At 33.7% G+C, this 20,445-nt stretch overlaps 1 protein-coding gene across 1 annotated transcript in view; it reads left to right on the top strand.

Annotated features, from left to right (window-relative positions):
* Positions 1–3,160: 3,160 nt before the first annotated feature.
* LOC139849484 (QWRF motif-containing protein 3-like) overlaps positions 3,161–20,445 on the top strand; it is a 41,316-nt gene continuing 24,031 nt past the window's right edge. The window contains exon 1 of the mRNA XM_071839139.1: positions 3,161–3,724. Coding sequence (XP_071695240.1) covers positions 3,161–3,724 — 564 coding nt within the window. The remainder of the gene's footprint in view (positions 3,725–20,445) is intronic.

Raw genomic sequence — 20,445 nt, 5'->3', positions numbered from 1 at the left:
CACCATCTTGCTACTACAGCCTACTGCTATCCTGTTTTAATCGAACACCATTGTCATCTAAGTATTCATCACCACCATTCATTTACTATGCTACCTCCAAGAACAACCATCATCTCCACCTTCAAACTATTTTCTATTTCTATTTCTATTCGACGAATAAAGACACCAATTAATCACCTTCCAACACTTACTATTCGATCACGGTTACAACTGTTTCTATGACTTAACGAACTGAACCACAACTTACAGTCACTTCTGTCTTTCTGCTTGTTGTTTCTATATTAAACCGTCACCTTCATTGATACTGCTGCGGCACTAGTTCCTATTTTCTTCTTCGCTCGACCAACAACCCAACCACAATCATCATTGAACTCTACTACTATTGGTTCTTTGTCAAACACCACGCGAGCCATCGAGCAGGCTGCTGCTACGATATTATTGTAGCTGCTATCCGCTACTGATTGAACGGCCAGGAACCACCACCATCGTTTGTTTCTATTTATTTTCCCTAACCGTCACCTACTGCACTTACTTGTTTACTGCTGCGTTTAATCGTTTCTATTTATAAACGATAACAAAGATAAAATATGGACTGTTAAAGTTGATGACATGATGCGAAAATGATGATCAAATTTTATGTTTTTCCTATTCTCTATTTTAATACCCACTTGATCGATTAAGGGTGTCACTTTTTCCTGTTGTGGGCCGAAGATAGCACTTGTGGTTATAAAGATAGTAATATTATTAAGGTGTCGGTAATGTCTTGATTGGGATAATGGAAGATGACATGGAGATGATATTAGTGAAACTGCTAGTTTTTAATTACATGACTAAAGTTGATAGATGATTAAGTTAATGATGAAGATGTACGATGATACATGATGATGATATTATTATTATTATTACGGTTGCTGTATTTTTTTTCTCTCAATTATAAACCGAAATCCACCACACAAATCCTATTTTTTCTGCTTTGTTTCTATTCCCTCGCAATATAGAAACAAACCAAACATAGCCCTGTAAATCTAATTGGACTTATGAAAACTTGGGCTTATGAGATTATTATTGGGTCGAAAGGAAATTGGGCCAAATTATAAGAGGAAACGGGCTATATATCATTTAATTCGGGTTTACAACAGAAAAGCATGATAGTTCAGTGGTTTGGTGGTGTGTTTGTTAAGCGAGAGGTCACGTGTTCGAATCTGGGCAATGACACATTTTTTTTTATTTAACCATGGAAGCTACAACAAAATTTGAGGTAGTTTTATTATCATTATATTCATTATTATTATTATTATTATTATTATTATTATTATATTATTATTATTATTATTATTATTATTATTATTATTATTATTATTATTATTATTATTATTATTATTATAATTATTATTATCTAATATTGTTTATGATAAAGAATATAATTATATGAACATGAAGATGATTATAATTAGGTAAGTATGATTTAAGTATGTAAAATGGTTATAGTTTTAAAAATGGTAAGTATATTATTTTGAATGAAATTCTTAAGTATAAGATAGTATAAAGATTATAATTAAAAACTTAGCTACAATAATAATATGATATAAAAGATCATGATTTAAGTATAATATTATATATATATATATATATATATATATATATATATGTAAATTTGATATGAATGAATATTATTATCATTATTAAAACTATTATAATTAGTATTATTATCATTATTATTATTTTACCAAATAAAAAAATTAGTTATTATTATATTAAATAATATGTATCATATTTATTACATATATACATATCAATTACCAGTAAATTAGTTAATTAAAATAGTTTAATAAGTATTTGATATAGTAATACTAATAACTTACTTTTAAAAGTTAAAATAAATATTAATTAACAAGATAGAGAAATGAAAATATAAAGTATATTATTAATATTAATGTGTAAAATTGTTTGATTATTATTATACATTTTATATATATATATATATATATATATATATATATATATATATATATATATATATATATATATATATATATATATATATATATATATATATATATATATATATATATATATATATAATTGATGTAGGTTCGTGAATCCGAGGCCAACCCTGCATTGTTCAGTATCGTCATATGTATTTTTACTACAAAAGACAGTATTGTGAGTTTCATTTACCTTTTTACCCTTTATATTTTTGGGCTGAGAATACATGCACAATTTTTATAAATGTTTTACGAAATAGACACAAGTAATTGAAACTACATTATATGGGTGAATGATAGAAGCCGAACATGCCCTTTTTGCTTGGTAACCTAAGAATTAGTAAATCGATCTACTAATTGATGCGAATCCTAAAGATAGATCTATTGGGCCTAACGAACCCCATCCAAAGTACTGGATGCTTTAGTACTTCGATGTTGTTTTATCATGTCTGAAGGATTTCCCGGAATTATAGTGGATATTCTTATATGCATCTTGTTAATGTCGGTTACTAGGTGTTCACCATATGAATGATTTTTGTCTCTATGCATGGGACGTATATTTATGAGAACTGGAAATGAAATTCTTGTGGTCTATTAAAATGATGAAAATGAATGATTATGATAAACTAATGAACTCACCAACCTTTTGGTTGACACTTTAAAGCATGTTTATTCTCAGGTACGAAAGAAATCTTCCGCTGTGCATTTGCTCATCTTAGAAATATTACTTGGAGTCATTCATGACATATTTCAAAAGACGTTGCATTCGAGTCATTGAGTTCATCAAGAATATTATCAAGTCATTTATAGTTTAGATATATTATGAAATGGTATGCATGCCTGTCAACTTTCGATGAAATGAAAGTTTGTCTTTTAAAAACGAATGCAATGTTTGTAAAATGTTTCATATAGAGGTCAAGTACCTCGCGATGTAACCAAATGTAATGTATTCGTCCAGATGGATTAGGATGGGTCCTTTCACAAACCTCAACACCGGAACAAAATCAGAACAAAAACCAAAACACAAACACACTACTTTTATTCGCGGACTTTGGCCACATTTATCTAAATCTCATGACGAAAACAAACCAACTACAACTACAACTACTCTTGATGATCACCTAGGTCACAAAAAACAAAAAGACCCATTTAACCGTTCAGGCTCTACTTAAAAAATGAATAACAACAACATTTTGAAAGAGTATCATACCCCGGTTTACAGTAAAAGTGGGTCCATCAGATACAATGGAAGATCATCCATTTCATCTTCTACGTCATCATCTTCTGATGTTTATGAGTCAAACCATGTCATACTTCCTGGAAGACTATCAGTAGATGAAAATGTTCTTCGCAGAACATCCTATAATTCAGAAAGTAGTGATCTTGGTTCACCTTTTATGACTGGTATAAACTCATATATGCATGTTGCTATCAAGAAATTTATGTCTATGAAAAGGGAAAATTCGTCTTTAGATTGTGATTCGTCTCCGTCAAGATTTGGATCACCGTTGTTTTCAATTTTAAAGCCTCCTAGTGTTAAGAAGAATCTTTTGCATATTGGTTTGGATTTGATTAAGGGGAAAAAAGGAGGGTCGAAGTTGTGTTCTTTTAATTCAGATATGATTACAAATATGGAGAATGTTCATCAACTGAAATTGCTTCAGAATAGTTTGTTGAAGTGGAGGTATGCTAATGCTAGAGCACAAGTTTCTCATGACAACCTAGCTACTCAATGTGTGGTATGTGTTCTAGCATTTTTCATTTGACTATTTGTGTCAAAGTTAAAAAGTTTCAAATTTAATTTAGTAAGGTATTCTTACTTTATTCCACAGATATTTTCTAACGATAGCTCTTAAAACTTATTGTTGAGGAGCATTAATGTGTTGTACAAAGCTATTAACATTGACAATTATAGGGTGGTTATTAAAAAATACAAGTGTTTTTCACCTTAGTGATCGAATTATAAATAGAATATAATTGATAAAATTATTGAAAATAAAGTGAATACAAGATGCCTTATGTATTTAATACTTAAATAAATAGGAAAATAGATAACTACAAACTATAATTAATCTCTAACACTAATTCCAAAGATAATATAATTACTAGAATATTTTTTTTATGCCTTCTCCAAATCAAAGGAGCCTCTTCATCCACTGGCGGGTGGATCACCACTGTTTGTTTTTCACAAGTTGTCATTATTCTGTCAAAGATTGAGTCGTATTAGCATTTTGGGGGATTTTTATTGCTTGCTGCAAAATTACTTATGCGGACAAATCCTTACGATTTCAAACTCGCATTGTATTTTTCGCCGCCTTTAATTTCAAAGCCTCAATTTCTCTTCTTGTTAGTTATGCATGCCTTGAAAAACTTCATACTTCGGCGTATATGTCATTTGGTTATTACCTTCTAACTTCTTTTTCCACTATTAGTCGCTTTTTTTTATTTTGGAGTGATAGATATTTGTACTTCAATATTTGTCCCTGTTTTTCGTGTTACTCAACGCGCTTGACCTCCTGCTTATGTGCTTTCCGTGATTAACTTTTATGGTCGAGTTTATGATCTTTGCATCCGTTCATGAGCAATGGAGGAGCTTCTTAAATATCCCGCGATTGAAGTTATTTACTTCTTTTATATGAAATGGAACTATGACTTATATGTACTTGACTTTTGCTTGGCTTGCTCAGCTCTATTGCCTTTTAACATCGTTATGGAACAAACACAAAAGATTAGTCCATAGCGTAGATGAGTTACTTGTTTCACTTTTCTGAGCCGTATCACCAGTTGTTTCACTAGTCGCTTCGGCCATAATCGTAATGTTACAAGTGATACTTGAAAACATGATTTTGTTACTCATGCCATCTGTAATGACCCGGAATTTTTCTGACCAAATTATACTTATGAGATTAATATTTACATAAATTAAACCATACCAACATGATAAGCAATCCAAATTGTTGAGACTTGTGTTTTTGAAAAGAGTTTTACACAACGTTTGACCGTCCAATATGACCGATGATATCACGAACTATATAACATACGATAATTATACGTTTGTGTATATATATGTATTTATATATATTTAACATGATCTAAGGATGGTTTAACATCTCATTGTGTACTAATGACAATGAGTTATAAGTATATTTTGAAACTACTAACTTAAGTTTTCAAAACGATAACTATACGTAACATTCTTTGATATATATACTTATAATCTATAATGCTTATACATGTATCGTATATATAATGTATTTAATCACTTTTAAGGACTTAAATACATAAAACAATATAAGTATATTCACAAAAGATAGCTATATTTGAATTCTCGTTCCGTTTCCTCAAGATTTCTATACGTATATCTAGGCTATATGTACCCGTATCATACCCAGCTTCTATACATATTTACTATTGGTATATACACATCAAATCAACATCCTAATCAACATTATTACTGCCCTAGATATGAGGTAACTATAATTTGTCAAGTAGTATGAATTATTAGTAAGAAAACAAAATTAGGAATCCTTTTCTTTCTTTATAAACTAAAAACGTTTTTATAAATGAACACCATTTCTTCACTCCATTTTCTCATAACTACACCCTCATTTCTCTCTCAAAATACTCCTAACTTCATACTTGATCATCTCCAAACATTTTCCCCATCATTTAGCTTCAATTACAAGCCTTAAACACCATAAGAAAACTCTTTCAAGAACATATCAAAATAACCACCCATTTGAAGAAGTTTACTTCCAACCTTTTGATCTAACTCCACCACTCTTTGATTCCAAGATTATTTTTTATATTTTGCAGTAACTTTGTCCAAGTAACTTGAGGTAGTAACCTTGTTCATAATCTTATTCAATTCATATTCATATAGCTATCTTATTTTGTGGTATAAAATTTTAACAACAAGAACATAGTTTGAATGATTTCAAACTTGTTCGCAAACTAAATAGATCCTTCTAACTTGACTTTTAAAACACTTCAAGACCTATAATATATCATAATGATATGCTAACCTAACAAGATATAACTTGGTTTTACAAAGAACATCTTAAAAACTGAATCTACGTCGTCGGAGTGCAACCGGGGGCTGTTTTGGGTTGGATAATTAAAAACCATCTTGAACTTTGAATTGGAAGTCCATGTTCTGGAAAAATGATATTTCTTATGAATATGTTAACACATAAAAATTTCATGGTTTAACTCAAAGTGTAAGTATTTTTAGAAAAATGATCATTAAATGTTGTTTTTATGATGGAAAATGATCACTTTCATAAGTTTCACCAAAGATTGACCTATAACCTATGATTTCGAATACAAATTAAGGTATTTTCAGTTCATATTCTTAAAATTTGACTCGATCCAAGGAAGTGGCAAGTTGAACCAACAAAACGGAGTTTTAATGAAGAAACTACGACTAAAACAAGATTGGGTATCCGAAGCTAGTTTAGCTACGAAAATATTTGGAGAAAAAGTAAATTAATCATATCTTTTCTAATTAATATGATATTTTATATATAATTACTTATGATTTGATTTTATATATTTTAGGACTACCCGTAAACAACACGAGAAGATTAATCATAAGACCTCATGATTGTACGCAACACGTCATTTGACAACACGGTACTTTATGTACGCAACACGTCATTTGACAATATGGTACCATGGGTCGAGATTAATTCTGATCAATACGAATACGATGGGGTCTTTATTTATTTTAATTAAGCAACTAATTGTGGACCACTAACATCGGACTGCTAACTACGAACTAAGAAAATATTAAAAGTATATATATATGTAACGATTACTTAAAAAGAAAATATGTTGATATATTATATATATGGTTAGGTTTGTGATATCTATCGGAGACCAAGTCGAATTAAATACCTTCAAGGCAAAAGTGAGTTTCATTTGCTCCCTTTTTAATTGCTTTTGCAGTATATATTTTTGGGCTGAGAATACATGCGCTGCTTTTATAAATGTTTACAAAATAGACACAAGTACTTAAAAATATATTCTACGTTAAGTTGTACCACTGGCATATTTCCCTGTAGCTTGGTAACTACCATTTACATGGGTATTGTAAACGCGAATCCTGTTGATAGATCTATCGGGCCTGACAACCCCAACCGGACTGGACGACCAGTATTCAACGGTTGCACAGTACTTCGTTTTGGTGACTACACTTGGTACGGTGTAGTGAGATTTCATAATAAAGGGAATATGCGACGTTGATTAAATGTTAAGTATGGTTACCAAGTGCTCAACCACTTAGAATGCTTTACATACACTTGTGAGTGTATTATGTTTATGATTATGAAATCTTGTGGTCTATTAACATATTGAAATGATTGTTATGATAAACCTATGAACTCACCAACCTTTTGGTTGACACTTTAAAGCATGTTTATTCTCAGGTACGAATTAAGTCTTCCGCTGTGCATTTTCTCAATATAAGGACATTACTTGGAGCCGATCATCGCAATGGGACCAAATGTTGATGACTTCGTCCAGGTGGATTAGGACGGGTCCTTTCAGTTGGTATCAGAGCGGTGGTCATAGCGAACCAGGTCTTGCATTAGTGTGTCTAACTAGTAGTTGTTAGGATGCATTAATGAGTCTGGACTTCGATCGTGTCTACATGTCAAAAGTTTTGCTTATCATTTCTAGTCGGAAATCATCTGCTTATTATCCTTAGGAAATTACCTGCTTATCATTCATAAGTCTAGACACGTTTTACTGCATTTACTGCATTGATAGTGTATAGACGAATTCTTATCTTAGCATATCTGTTATTGCGAACTTTGACTGATATCTTTTCAAAGATTCTCCGTAATTTACGGGATTTCGGTATTATATATACATATGTAAATTATGTATTGAAGAGTACCAAATCTAACTCCTATAATCTATTCCATACCAAAAATTCATTTTTCCCATTATACAAGATGGATTCCGCATCTAGTTCGAATTCTTCAGATTCCGACAGTTATACCGATATGGATTTCCATTCGGGCTCCAAAAGCAGCGTCACCGGAATGGATCAACCAATTTCCCATCATCTATTCTGGATGAATTGGGGATGGGTTCGTAATATACTAAATCACTGGAGACAAGAAGAAGGTGATCCATTCCATCCACCAAATTGCCCTCTTGGCGATGAACCTGAAGCACTTACCGGCGAACCTATTCGAAACACCATTTTCTCTCTCATTTCTAGAGTATCTCGTTACGATTATATACTATCCCATATTACAAACTTGTTCATTCGCTCGCTCCAACCACCAATCATCCCGGTGTACTAGCAGAAGTTAACGAACTTCGCGCTCGCGTGACGGCTTTGGAGAACATGGTGCGAAGGTTGCAAACACCAGCAGCAGCACCAGCAGCATAATCAGCACCACCATCAATAACATCAACAATACCATCATCACCACTAACAAACAACATCCGCATCACACGTCTCGACATCATAATCTGTCCCACAAACATCAACATCATATGCACCATAGATACCAAGGAGTACCAACAATAATGAACGATGAAGCATTGATCCATAACTTCATTGATATTCTGCGAAGAATATGTGGTCTCAAAAAGTTTTAGAGATTTCTTATTCTAGCTCAAACCGAAAAGCAAATGAGATTAATATCATATTAACTCATTAAATTCATGATTTCATCTGAAGAAAATATATATGTATATATGTTTTCATAAAGATTGTAGTTAAAAGTTCTTTTGTACAAAATATTAATGGTGAAATTTTTTTTAACGGGTAGGTAATACCCGAGGAATAATTAGATTTCATCTTAATAAGTTACATTGTACATTCATCGAAGTTGATTCAATAGTCATTTACTATCCTACTTACAACCACCGATATACGTATCCGTTCACCGCAGAATAACCATTTTCATTCAATTTCATATTTGGATTTTGACTTCCCAGAATCCAACAAGTGGCATATGAAGAAAACATATGACAAAATAAAATCTGTTAGAAACAAACAAATTAACTATGAAAAATTTTGTAAAGAATCCACGCTAACTGTTCCAGCTAACTGTTCCCAGCTAACTGATTACATTTTATTTATCGCAGTTTATTTATCACAATTTAATTATCGCACTTTTATTTATCGTCATTTAATTTCTGTAATTATTTTACGCACTTTAAATATCGGGACACGTATACAATGTTTTGACATATCATATCGACGCATCTATATATATTATTTGGAATCACCATAGACACTCTATATGCAGTATTGATCGAGTTCTCTATACAGGGTTAAGGTTAATTCTACAATAATATATATAGTTTGAGTTGTGATCGAGTCTGAGAGGTATACGGGTCACGACACGTATTAATCAATTCGTATATTATATATTAAACTATATATGAATTATTGGACTGTTAATGTGGACTATCGACTGTGGACTAATGACATTGGACAATTAAAATGAATTAAAATATTGATTATAACATATGAAACTAAACATTTCTTTAAGATTGCCACTTGATTTCATCTTAAACCTCATTGTATCTCGATGATTACAATCAGCGTTCAAATCTATCATGATTCTTAAAAACACCTCAATCGAGAGGATAAACCAACCGCACTTCATCTACGGAAGAAAAGATTGATGCATATAGTTATGCACCTGAAAAACCCTCGGAAACTGAGTAAACGTTTGACACGTATCTGTTCTAGTTCCTTTGACATTGTTATTACCGAAAATCGTTTTGCAATCCCTTTCCAAAGTAGCTAATTTTGTCACAGCTCCAGTAAGTCAACTCCGACTTTTCATCCAAAACAACTTTATTATAACTGCGATATATATGCGTACTCTTTATTGTTACTGGGGAACCTTTTATATTCCACAATATTACCATCAGCGATTAATCATTCTAAAAACACAATTCTCCTGAAACTACCTCGGTTTGATAACCGATGACCCAGATCAGTTAACTTTGAAAATGCTGATGAAGCAGCATGTTGTAGATGATCTTAATGGCCAAAAGTTTGATGATAAAGAAAGGAGTGTTAGGAACGCTCGATAGAAAATTTAGTACCGAAAAGCGGGTTATGTGAAACTATGAAGAAAGCCGTGGACAAATCACAAAGAATAAGTTTGCCTTCAAAGAATCCAAATGATTCTGTGCCTACTGAAATCGTTAGCAAATAACTTATTTCTCATTCTAAACCTTCACAGACAAATCTTCTTCATCATCCATTGATATTAGAAATTCTAAGATATTCTCGTATGTTCTATTATAAATATCCTCCATATTTCTGGCGATATTTTCACAACTATTCTTATCTGAGATCATTTATCTCTCCGTAATATCTGCAACATAAAAGAAACTGTGTTAGTTTCTAAATTCTGAAATCTTCGAGTTTAAAATATGAATGTTTTGAAGTAGTGTTGGGAAGTGAAGCATGGATTAGTATAATATAATGACACTTGATCAACGTCATTATATTACAGTAAGTCATGATGAGTTTCTAATGAAGCATGATGATTCACAGTACCATCATCATGTGCCATTTACACGACTCTTACATTCTATCTAATCTCTAAACATATCAAGAGAATATTTTTCTGGATGACTCGGTCTTCTCCAGGGTATTCTGGTAATTTAACAAATCAAAATCGTTCTATTACCATTTTCTTCTTAGAGCATTAGCTATGTTCATTCTGAATTTCATATCTACGAATTCCGGACCATTACTCGCTTGACTCGAAGTCGGGAAGAGAAAACGAAAGCATGAAGCTCCAAAAAATAATGAAGAATATAAGCTTCGATAATAACCCCGAAATTACAAACTGTGTATATCAATACAGATAGCAATATAGAGACACGGGAGAATTAGAAACACTATAAACACAAGAGTATAGTAGAAGTAAGTAGATTCTTCTGGTGGTAGATGAAAAAGAAGAATGACTTATATAAAAGTTAGGAGTATATCAAGAATCAGGACTGGATGGAGCATATTGATGAATGCTTTAAAGTAAGAATCAAGGGAGAAAGAATAGAAGGTGTGAGTCGTGGAAAATAAGGAAACGAAGGGGTGAATTTATAGTGAAATATCCGACAGAGCAATCGAAACAGATTATTGCATATAATCAAAGAAGATCCTGATTTCCTTAATCACCAAAAAAACCAAATCTTATTACGTAAGATTCTCTTTAAATCCCTTAAATCCCGGAAATCAATCATAACTACGTCATCGGTTAAGACGAATATATTTTACTCATCTCACTCTTTTACGATAGTCTCATTTATATTCTTCGCATAATCGAATCGTTTTATCTACATTACTCAATGATGATAAAACTCCATTATCACCTTATATTTGTCATGAAAACTGTAGTGACCTGAACTTTTCCATGTTTATATATATTAATTGAGATTGATATTTACATGATTAAATGTTTCCAACATGTTAAGCAATCAAACTTGTTAAGACTTGATTAATTGAAATAGGTTTCATATAGACAATTGACCACCCAAGTTGACCGGTGATTCACGAACGTTAAAACTTGTAAAAACTATATGATGACATATATATGGTTATATATATAGTTAACATTATAGTATGATAATTAAACATATCATTAAGTATATTAACAATGAACTACATGTGTAAAAACAAGACTACTAACTTAATAATTTTGAAACGAGACATATATGTAACGATTATCGTTGTAACGACATTTAATGTATATATATCATATTAAGAGATATTCGTACATCATAATATCATGATAATATAATAATTTAAAATCTCTTTTGATATTATAAACATTGGGTTAACAACATTTAACAAGATCGTTAACCTAAAGGTTTCAAAACAACATTTACATGTAGCGACTAACGATGACTTAAAGACTCAGTTAAAATGTATATACATGTAGTGTTTTAATATGTATTTATACACTTTTGAAAGACTTCAATACACTTATCAAAATACTTCTACTTAACAAAAATGCTTACAATTACATCCTCGTTCAGTTTCATCAACAATTCTACTCGTATGCACCCGTATTCGTACTCGTACAATACACAGCTTTTAGATGTATGTACTATTGGTATATACACTCCAATGATCAGCTCTTAGCAGCCCATGTGAGTCACCTAACACATGTGGGAACCATCATTTGGCAACTAGCATGAAATATCTTATAAAATTACAAAAATATGAGTAATCATTCATGACTTATTTACATGAAAACAAAATTACATATCCTTTATATCTAATCCATACACCAACGACCAAAAACACCTACAAACACTTTCATTCTTCAATTTTCTTCATCTAATTGATCTCTCTCAAGTTCTATCTTCAAGTTCTAAGTGTTCTTCATAAATTCCAAAAGTTCTAGTTTCATAAAATCAAGAATACTTTCAAGTTTGCTAGCTCACTTCCAATCTTGTAAGGTGATCATCCAACCTCAAGAAATCTTTGTTTCTTACAGTAGGTTATCATTCTAATACAAGGTAATAATCATATTCAAACTTTGGTTCAATTTCTATAACTATAACAATGTTATTTCAAGTGATGATCTTACTTGAACTTGTTTTCGTGTCATGATTCTGCTTCAAGAACTTCGAGCCATCCAAGGATCCATTGAAGCTAGATCCATTTTTCTCTTTTCCAGTAGGTTTATCCAAGGAAATTAAGGTAGTAATGATGTTCATAACATCATTCGATTCATACATATAAAGCTATCTTATTCGAAGGTTTAAACTTGTAATCACTAGAACATAGTTTAGTTAATTCTAAACTTGTTCGCAAACAAAAGTTAATCCTTCTAACTTGACTTTTAAAATCAACTAAACACATGTTCTATATCTATATGATATGCTAACTTAATGATTTAAAACCTGGAAACACGAAAAACACCGTAAAACCGGATTTACGCCGTCGTAGTAACACCGCGGGCTGTTTTGGGTTAGTTAATTAAAAACTATGATAAACTTTGATTTAAAAGTTGTTATTCTGAGAAAATGATTTTTATTATGAACATGAAACTATATCCAAAAATTATGGTTAAACTCAAAGTGGAAGTATGTTTTCTAAAATGGTCATCTAGACGTCGTTCTTTCGACTGAAATGACTACCTTTACAAAAACGACTTGTAACTTATTTTTCCGACTATAAACCTATACTTTTTCTGTTTAGATTCATAAAATAGAGTTCAATATGAAACCATAGCAATTTGATTCACTCAAAACGGATTTAAAATGAAGAAGTTATAGGTAAAACAAGATTGGATAATTTTTCTCATTTTAGCTACGTGAAAATTGGTAACAAATCTATTCCAACCATAACTTAATCAACTTGTATTGTATATTATGTAATCTTGAGATACCATAGACACGTATACAACGTTTCGACCTATCATGTCGACACATCTATATATATTTCGGAACAACCATAGACACTCTATATGTGAATGTTGGAGTTAGCTATACAGGGTTGAGGTTGATTCCAAAATATATATAGTTTGAGTTGTGATCAATACTGAGATACGTATACACTGGGTCGTGGATTGATTCAAGATAATATTTATCGATTTATTTCTGTACATCTAACTGTGGACAACTAGTTGTAGGTTACTAACGAGGACAGCTGACTTAATAAACTTAAAACATCAAAATATATTAAAAGTGTTGTAAATATATTTTAAACATACTTTGATATATATGTATATATTGTTATAGGTTCGTGAATCAACCAGTGCCCAAGTCTTACTTCCCGACGAAGTAAAAATCCGTGAAGTGAGTTATAGTCCCACTTTTAAAATCTAATATTTTTGGGATGAGAATACATGCAGGTTTTATAAATGATTTACAAAATAGACACAAGTACGTGAAACTACATTCTATGGTTGAATTATCGAAATCGAATATGCCCCTTTTTATTAAGTCTGGTAATCTAAGAATTAGGGAACAGACACCCTAATTGACGCGAATCCTAAAGATAGATCTATTGGGCCTAACAAACCCCATCCAAAGTACCGGATGCTTTAGTACTTCGAAATTTATATCATATCCGAAGGGTGTCCCGGAATGATGGGGATATTCTTATATATGCATCTTGTTATTGTCGGTTACCAGGTGTTCACCATATGAATGATTTTTATCTCTATGTATGGGATGTGTATTGAAATATGAAATCTTGTGGTCTATTGTTACGATTTGATATATATAGGTTAAACCTATAACTCACCAACATTTTTGTTGACGTTTTAAGCATGTTTATTCTCAGGTGATTATTAAGAGCTTCCGTTGTCGCATACTTAAATAAGGACGAGATTTGGAGTCCATGCTTGTATGATATTGTGTAAAAACTGCATTCAAGAAACTTATTTTGTTGTAACATATTTGTATTGTAAACCATTATGTAATGGTCGTGTGTAAACAGGATATTTTAGATTATCATTATTTGATAATCTACGTAAAGCTTTTTAAACCTTTATTGATGAAATAAAGGTTATGGTTTGTTTTAAAATGAATGCAGTCTTTGAAAAACGTCTCATATAGAGGTCAAAACCTCGCAACGAAATCAATTAATATGGAACGTTTTTAATCAATAAGAACGGGACATTTCAGTTGGTATCCGAGCGTTGGTCTTAGAGAACCAGAAAATTTGCATTAGTGTGTCTTATCGAGTTTGTTAGGATGCATTAGTGAGTCTGGACTTCGACCGTGTTTTCTTTAAAAATGATTGCTTAACATTTTTGTTGGAAACTATATATTTTTAACATATGAATATTATGTGATATATTAATCTCTTAACGTGTTTGATATTATGTGATAGATGTCTACCTCTAGAACAAGTCCCAATGACTCACCTAATAATAATGAAGAGTCAAATGTAAATTGGAATGATTCGTGGACTGATTCACAAGTTCCCGAAGAGGAACCGGAAGAAGAGTCGGAACCGGAAGAAGAATCAGAACCGGAAGAAGAATCGGAACCGGAAGAAGAAATAGAACCGGTGGGGGAAATAATAAAACGGTTAAGTAAAAGAGAATCCTCAACCAACCGACCAAGGTTAATTATGGTCAATGGTGTTTCCACCAAGGAAACAAAATATTGGGAGGATTACCAATTCTCCGATGAATCGGATTCCGACAAGAATTCCGATGATGTTATAGAAATTACCCCAACTGAATTTAAAAAGGCAAAAGAAAATAATAAGGGAAAGGGCATAAAAATAGAGAAATCTAATTCCAACCCCGATGAACTTTATATGTATCGTCAACCCCCGAAGTCCTTAAGTTGTAACAATGACCCGGGAACCTCTAAACCACCAGGTTTTTCTAAACCAATGTGGACAACGACGGCTCGTATTAGGGGAACATCATATATCCCTAGAAACTTGGCAAAACGAACCAAAACCGAACAAGAAGAAACGAGCGAGTCGGAATAAGATAGTTATATTCGTGTGGTGTAATATATGTAATATAGTGTGCTTATGCTTTATGATATATGTAAAAATTGCTTGTATTAATAAGTATTTTTTTTATGAATCTAACTCTTGTCTATTTTACAGTATAAAAACACAAAATGAATAGACAACCCAATATTTTAAGAGACCTACCCGGAGACATGATTGATGAAATCTTGTCTAGAGTCGGTCAGAATTCCTCGGCACAACTATTTAAGGCGAGATCAGTTTGTAAGACATTCGAAGAACGTTCCAAGAATGCCTTGGTTTATAAAAGGCTTTCGTTCGGAAGATGGGGGATATCACATTGGGAAATCCATAAGTTACGATGTGTTTACTTTGACGCATATATTGCGGGGAACCCAAATGCTATTTTACGCAACGGGTTAAGAAATTATTTTGACTCAGTATATCATAATATAGGACTTCGTGATTTAGAAAAAGCGGCTAACATGCAACATAAAGAAGCATGTTATGCTTACGGGTTAGTAATGTTCGCTTCTCACCAAAGTGAGAACAAGAACATCGGGCTACAACTATTAAACAAAACGTTCCCACAAGTAACGGAGTCGGTAATTGGGATAAGAAATGAGGTTTTTAGGTTATTACGAGACTGTTGGTCATTACGTAACCCTCGTCCCTTTGACGACGTTACAACACGCTGTCTTATCAACAGCCATAACGGCTATGTTCCACAAGACCAAGGATGGGAAGTAGTCCTAGTAAAACCAGAATGCATGACTTGTTTCTGGACGTATGAATTACGTGTCTTTATTGCCTTTGCTGAACGACTTGTGTACTAGCTAGAATTATCTTCACAACTCTCTTGTATCAAAGTTATTGTGTGCTATATTTCATGCTTTATGTAAAATAAGCGGTATTGTAAGTTTGTAAAATATTGTATAAAAGTTTGAACGTGAAATATTATTACAATCAGTTTTTCATATAGAATTGTAGTAGTTGAATTGTATATTAGCTACTAAGTATGAACTTAACGGGTAGGTACTACCCGAATTTAAACTTATAAAATACTAATATGAAGAAAAAGCTTTTATAAATGAGTTCATATTATGCTACGAAATACTATTAACTACTCTTAATATTCTGTATGATTAACTTGTTCCATTTGACTATTTTGAAGGAAATGGCACCGACTACTCGACACACCGTGAATATGAATGAAGAGGAATTCCGTACTTTTCTAGCTTCAAACATAGCCGCGGTGCAGGCTGCGCTACATACCAACAATAACCTTGGATCTGGCAGTACAGGAAATCGTGTAGGATGCACCTACAAAGAATTCACTGCCTACAAACCTTTGGAATTTGATGGAACCGAAGGACCGATCGGATTGAAACGGTGGACCGAGAAGGTTGAATCGGTGTTTGCCATAAGTAAGTGTACTGAAGAGGACAAAGTGAAGTACGCTACGCATACCTTCATAGGTTCTGCGTTAACATGGTGGAATACCTATCTAGAGCAAGTGGGACAAGATGATGCGTACGCACTACCGTGGTCAGCATTCAAGCACTTGATGAACGAGAAGTACCGTCCCAGAACCGAGGTCAATAAGCTCAAGACAGAACTTAGAGGGTTACGAACCCAAGGATTTGATATTACCACGTACGAAAGACGATTCACAGAATTGTGCCTATTGTGTCCGGGAGCATTCGAAGATGAGGAAGAGAAGATCGACGCGTTTGTGAAAGGATTACCGAAAAGAATCCAAGAAGATATAAGTTCACACGAGCCCGCCTCCATACAACAGGCATGTAGAATGGCTCACAAACTAGTGAACCAGATTGAAGAAAGAATTAAAGAACAGACTGCTGAAGAGGCCAATGTGAAGCAAGTCAAAAGAAAGTGGGAGGAAAACGGTGATAAGAATCACCAATACAACAACAACAGCAATTACAACAATAATCGCAACAATTATCCCAACAATCGCAACATCAATCGCAACTACAGCAAACGGCCCAACAACAACAACAACAACAACAACAACAACAACAACAACAACAACAACAACAGCAACTACAACAATCATCCCAACAACAATAATAACCGCAACAACAACAACAATCAGAAGCAGCTATGCCAAAGGTGTGAAAAGTATCACTCGGGGTTCTGCACCAAATTTTGCAACAAGTGTAAAAGAAATGGTCATAGCGCGGTGAAGTGTGAGGTCTACGGACCAGGGGTTAATAGAACGAAAGGAACAAATGGTGTCGGAACGAGTAATGGCGGAGCAAGTAGTGGCGGAGCAAGTTATGCCAATGTAGTTTGTTATAAATGTGGAAAACCGGGCCACATTATTAGAAATTGCCCGAACCAGGAGAACACGAATGGACAAGGCCGCGGAAGAGTTTTCAATATTAATGCGGCAGAGGCACAGGAAGACCCGGAGCTTGTTACGGGTACGTTTCTTATTGACAATAAATCTGCTTACGTTTTATTTGATTCGGGTGCGGATAGAAGCTATATGAGTAGAGATTTTTGTGCTAAATTAAGTTGTCCATTGACGCCTTTGGATAGTAAATTTTTACTCGAATTAGCAAATGGTAAATTAATTTCAGCAGATAATATATGTCGGAATCGAGAAATTAAACTGGTTAGCGAAACATTTAAGATTGATTTGATACCAGTAGAGTTAGGGAGTTTTGATGTGATAATCGGTATGGACTGGTTGAAAGAAGTGAAAGAAGTGAAAGCAGAGATCGTTTGTTACAAAAATGCAATTCGCATTATACGAGAAAAAGGAAAACCCTTAATGGTGTACGGAGAAAAGGGCAACACGAAGCTACATCTTATTAGTAATTTAAAGGCACAAAAACTAATAAGAAAAGGTTGCTATGCTGTTCTAGCACACGTCGAGAAAGTACAAACTGAAGAAAAGAGCATCAATGATGTTCCCATTGCAAAAGAATTTCCCGATGTATTTCCGAAAGAATTACCGGGATTACCCCCACATCGATCCGTTGAATTTCAAATAGATCTTGTACCAGGAGCTGCACCAATAGCTCGTGCTCCTTACAGACTCGCACCCAGCGAGATGAAAGAACTGCAAAGCCAATTACAAGAACTTTTAGAGCGTGGTTTCATTCGACCAAGCACATCACCGTGGGGAGCTCCTGTTTTGTTTGTCAAGAAGAAAGATGGTACATTCAGGTTGTGTATTGACTACCGAGAGTTGAACAAACTTACCATCAAGAACCGCTACCCACTACCGAGAATCGACGACTTATTTGATCAACTACAAGGCTCGTCTGTTTATTCAAAGATTGACTTACGTTCCGGGTATCATCAAATGCGGGTGAAAGAAGATGATATTCCAAAGACTGCTTTCAGAACACGTTACGGTCATTACGAGTTTATGGTCATGCCGTTTGGTTTAACTAATGCACCAGCTGTGTTCATGGACCTTATGAACCGAGTGTGTGGACCATACCTTGACAAGTTTGTCATTGTTTTCATTGATGACATACTTATTTACTCAAAGAATGACCAAGAACACGGTGAACATTTGAGAAAGGTGTTAGAAGTGTTGAGGAAGGAAGAATTGTACGCTAAGTTTTCAAAGTGTGCATTTTGGTTGGAAGAAGTTCAATTCCTCGGTCACATAGTGAACAAAGAAGGTATTAAGGTGGATCCGGCAAAGATAGAAACTGTTGAAAAGTGGAAAACCCCAAAAACTCCGAAACACATACGCCAGTTTTTAGGACTAGCTGGTTACTACAGAAGGTTCATCCAAGACTTTTCCAGAATAGCAAAACCCTTGACTGCATTAACGCATAAAGGGAAGAAATTTGAATGGAATGATGAACAAGAGAAAGCGTTTCAGTTATTGAAGAAAAAGCTAACTACGTCACCTATATTGTCATTGCCTGAAGGGAATGATGATTTTGTGATTTATTGTGACGCATCAAAGCAAGGTCTCGGTTGTGTATTAATGCAACGAACGAAGGTGATTGCTTATGCGTCTAGACAATTGAAGATTCACGAACAAAATTATACGACGCATGATTTGGAATTAGGCGCGGTTGTTTTTGCATTAAAGACTTGGAGGCACTACTTATATGGGGTCAAAAGCATTATATATACCGACCACAAAAGTCTTCAACACATATTTAATCAGAAACAACTGAATATGAGGCAGCGTAGGTGGATTGAATTATTGAATGATTACGACTTTGAGATTCGTTACCACCCGTAGAAGGCAAATGTGGTAGCCGATGCCTTGAGCAGGAAGGACAGAGAACCCATTCGAGTAAAATCTATGAATATAATGATTCATAATAACCTTACTACTCAAATAAAGGAGGCGCAACAAGGAGTTTTAAAAGAGAGAAATTTAAAGGATGAAATACCCAAAGGATCGGAGAAGCATCTTAATATTCGGGAAGACGGAACCCGGTATAGGGCTGAAAGGATTTGGGTACCAAAATTTGGAGATATGAGAGAAATGGTACTTAGAGAAGCTCATAAAACCAGATACTCAATACATCCTGGAACGGGGAAGATGTACAAGGATCTCAAGAAACATTTTTGGTGGCCGGGTATGAAAGCCGATGTTGCTAAATACGTGGGAGAATGTTTGACGTGTTCTAAGGTCAAAGCTGAGCATCAGAAACCATCAGGTCTACTTCAACAACCTGAAATCCCGGAATGGAAATGGGAAAACATTACCATGGATTTCATCACTAAATTGCCAAGGACTGCAAGTGGTTTTGATACTATTTGGGTAATAGTTGATCGTCTCACCAAATCAGCACACTTCCTGCCAATAAGAGAAGATGACAAGATGGAGAAGTTAGCACGACTGTATTTGAAGGAAGTCGTCTCCAGACATGGAATACCAATCTCTATTATCTCTGATAGGGATGGCAGATATATTTCAAGATTCTGGCAGACATTACAGCAAGCATTAGGAACTCGTCTAGACATGAGTACTGCCTATCATCCACAAACTGATGGGCAGAGTGAAAG

Source organism: Rutidosis leptorrhynchoides, chromosome 5 (assembly GCF_046630445.1).
Source record: "Rutidosis leptorrhynchoides isolate AG116_Rl617_1_P2 chromosome 5, CSIRO_AGI_Rlap_v1, whole genome shotgun sequence".
NCBI classification, from domain to species: domain Eukaryota; kingdom Viridiplantae; phylum Streptophyta; class Magnoliopsida; order Asterales; family Asteraceae; genus Rutidosis; species Rutidosis leptorrhynchoides.
This window is presented reverse-complemented; position numbering and strand designations above follow the sequence as displayed.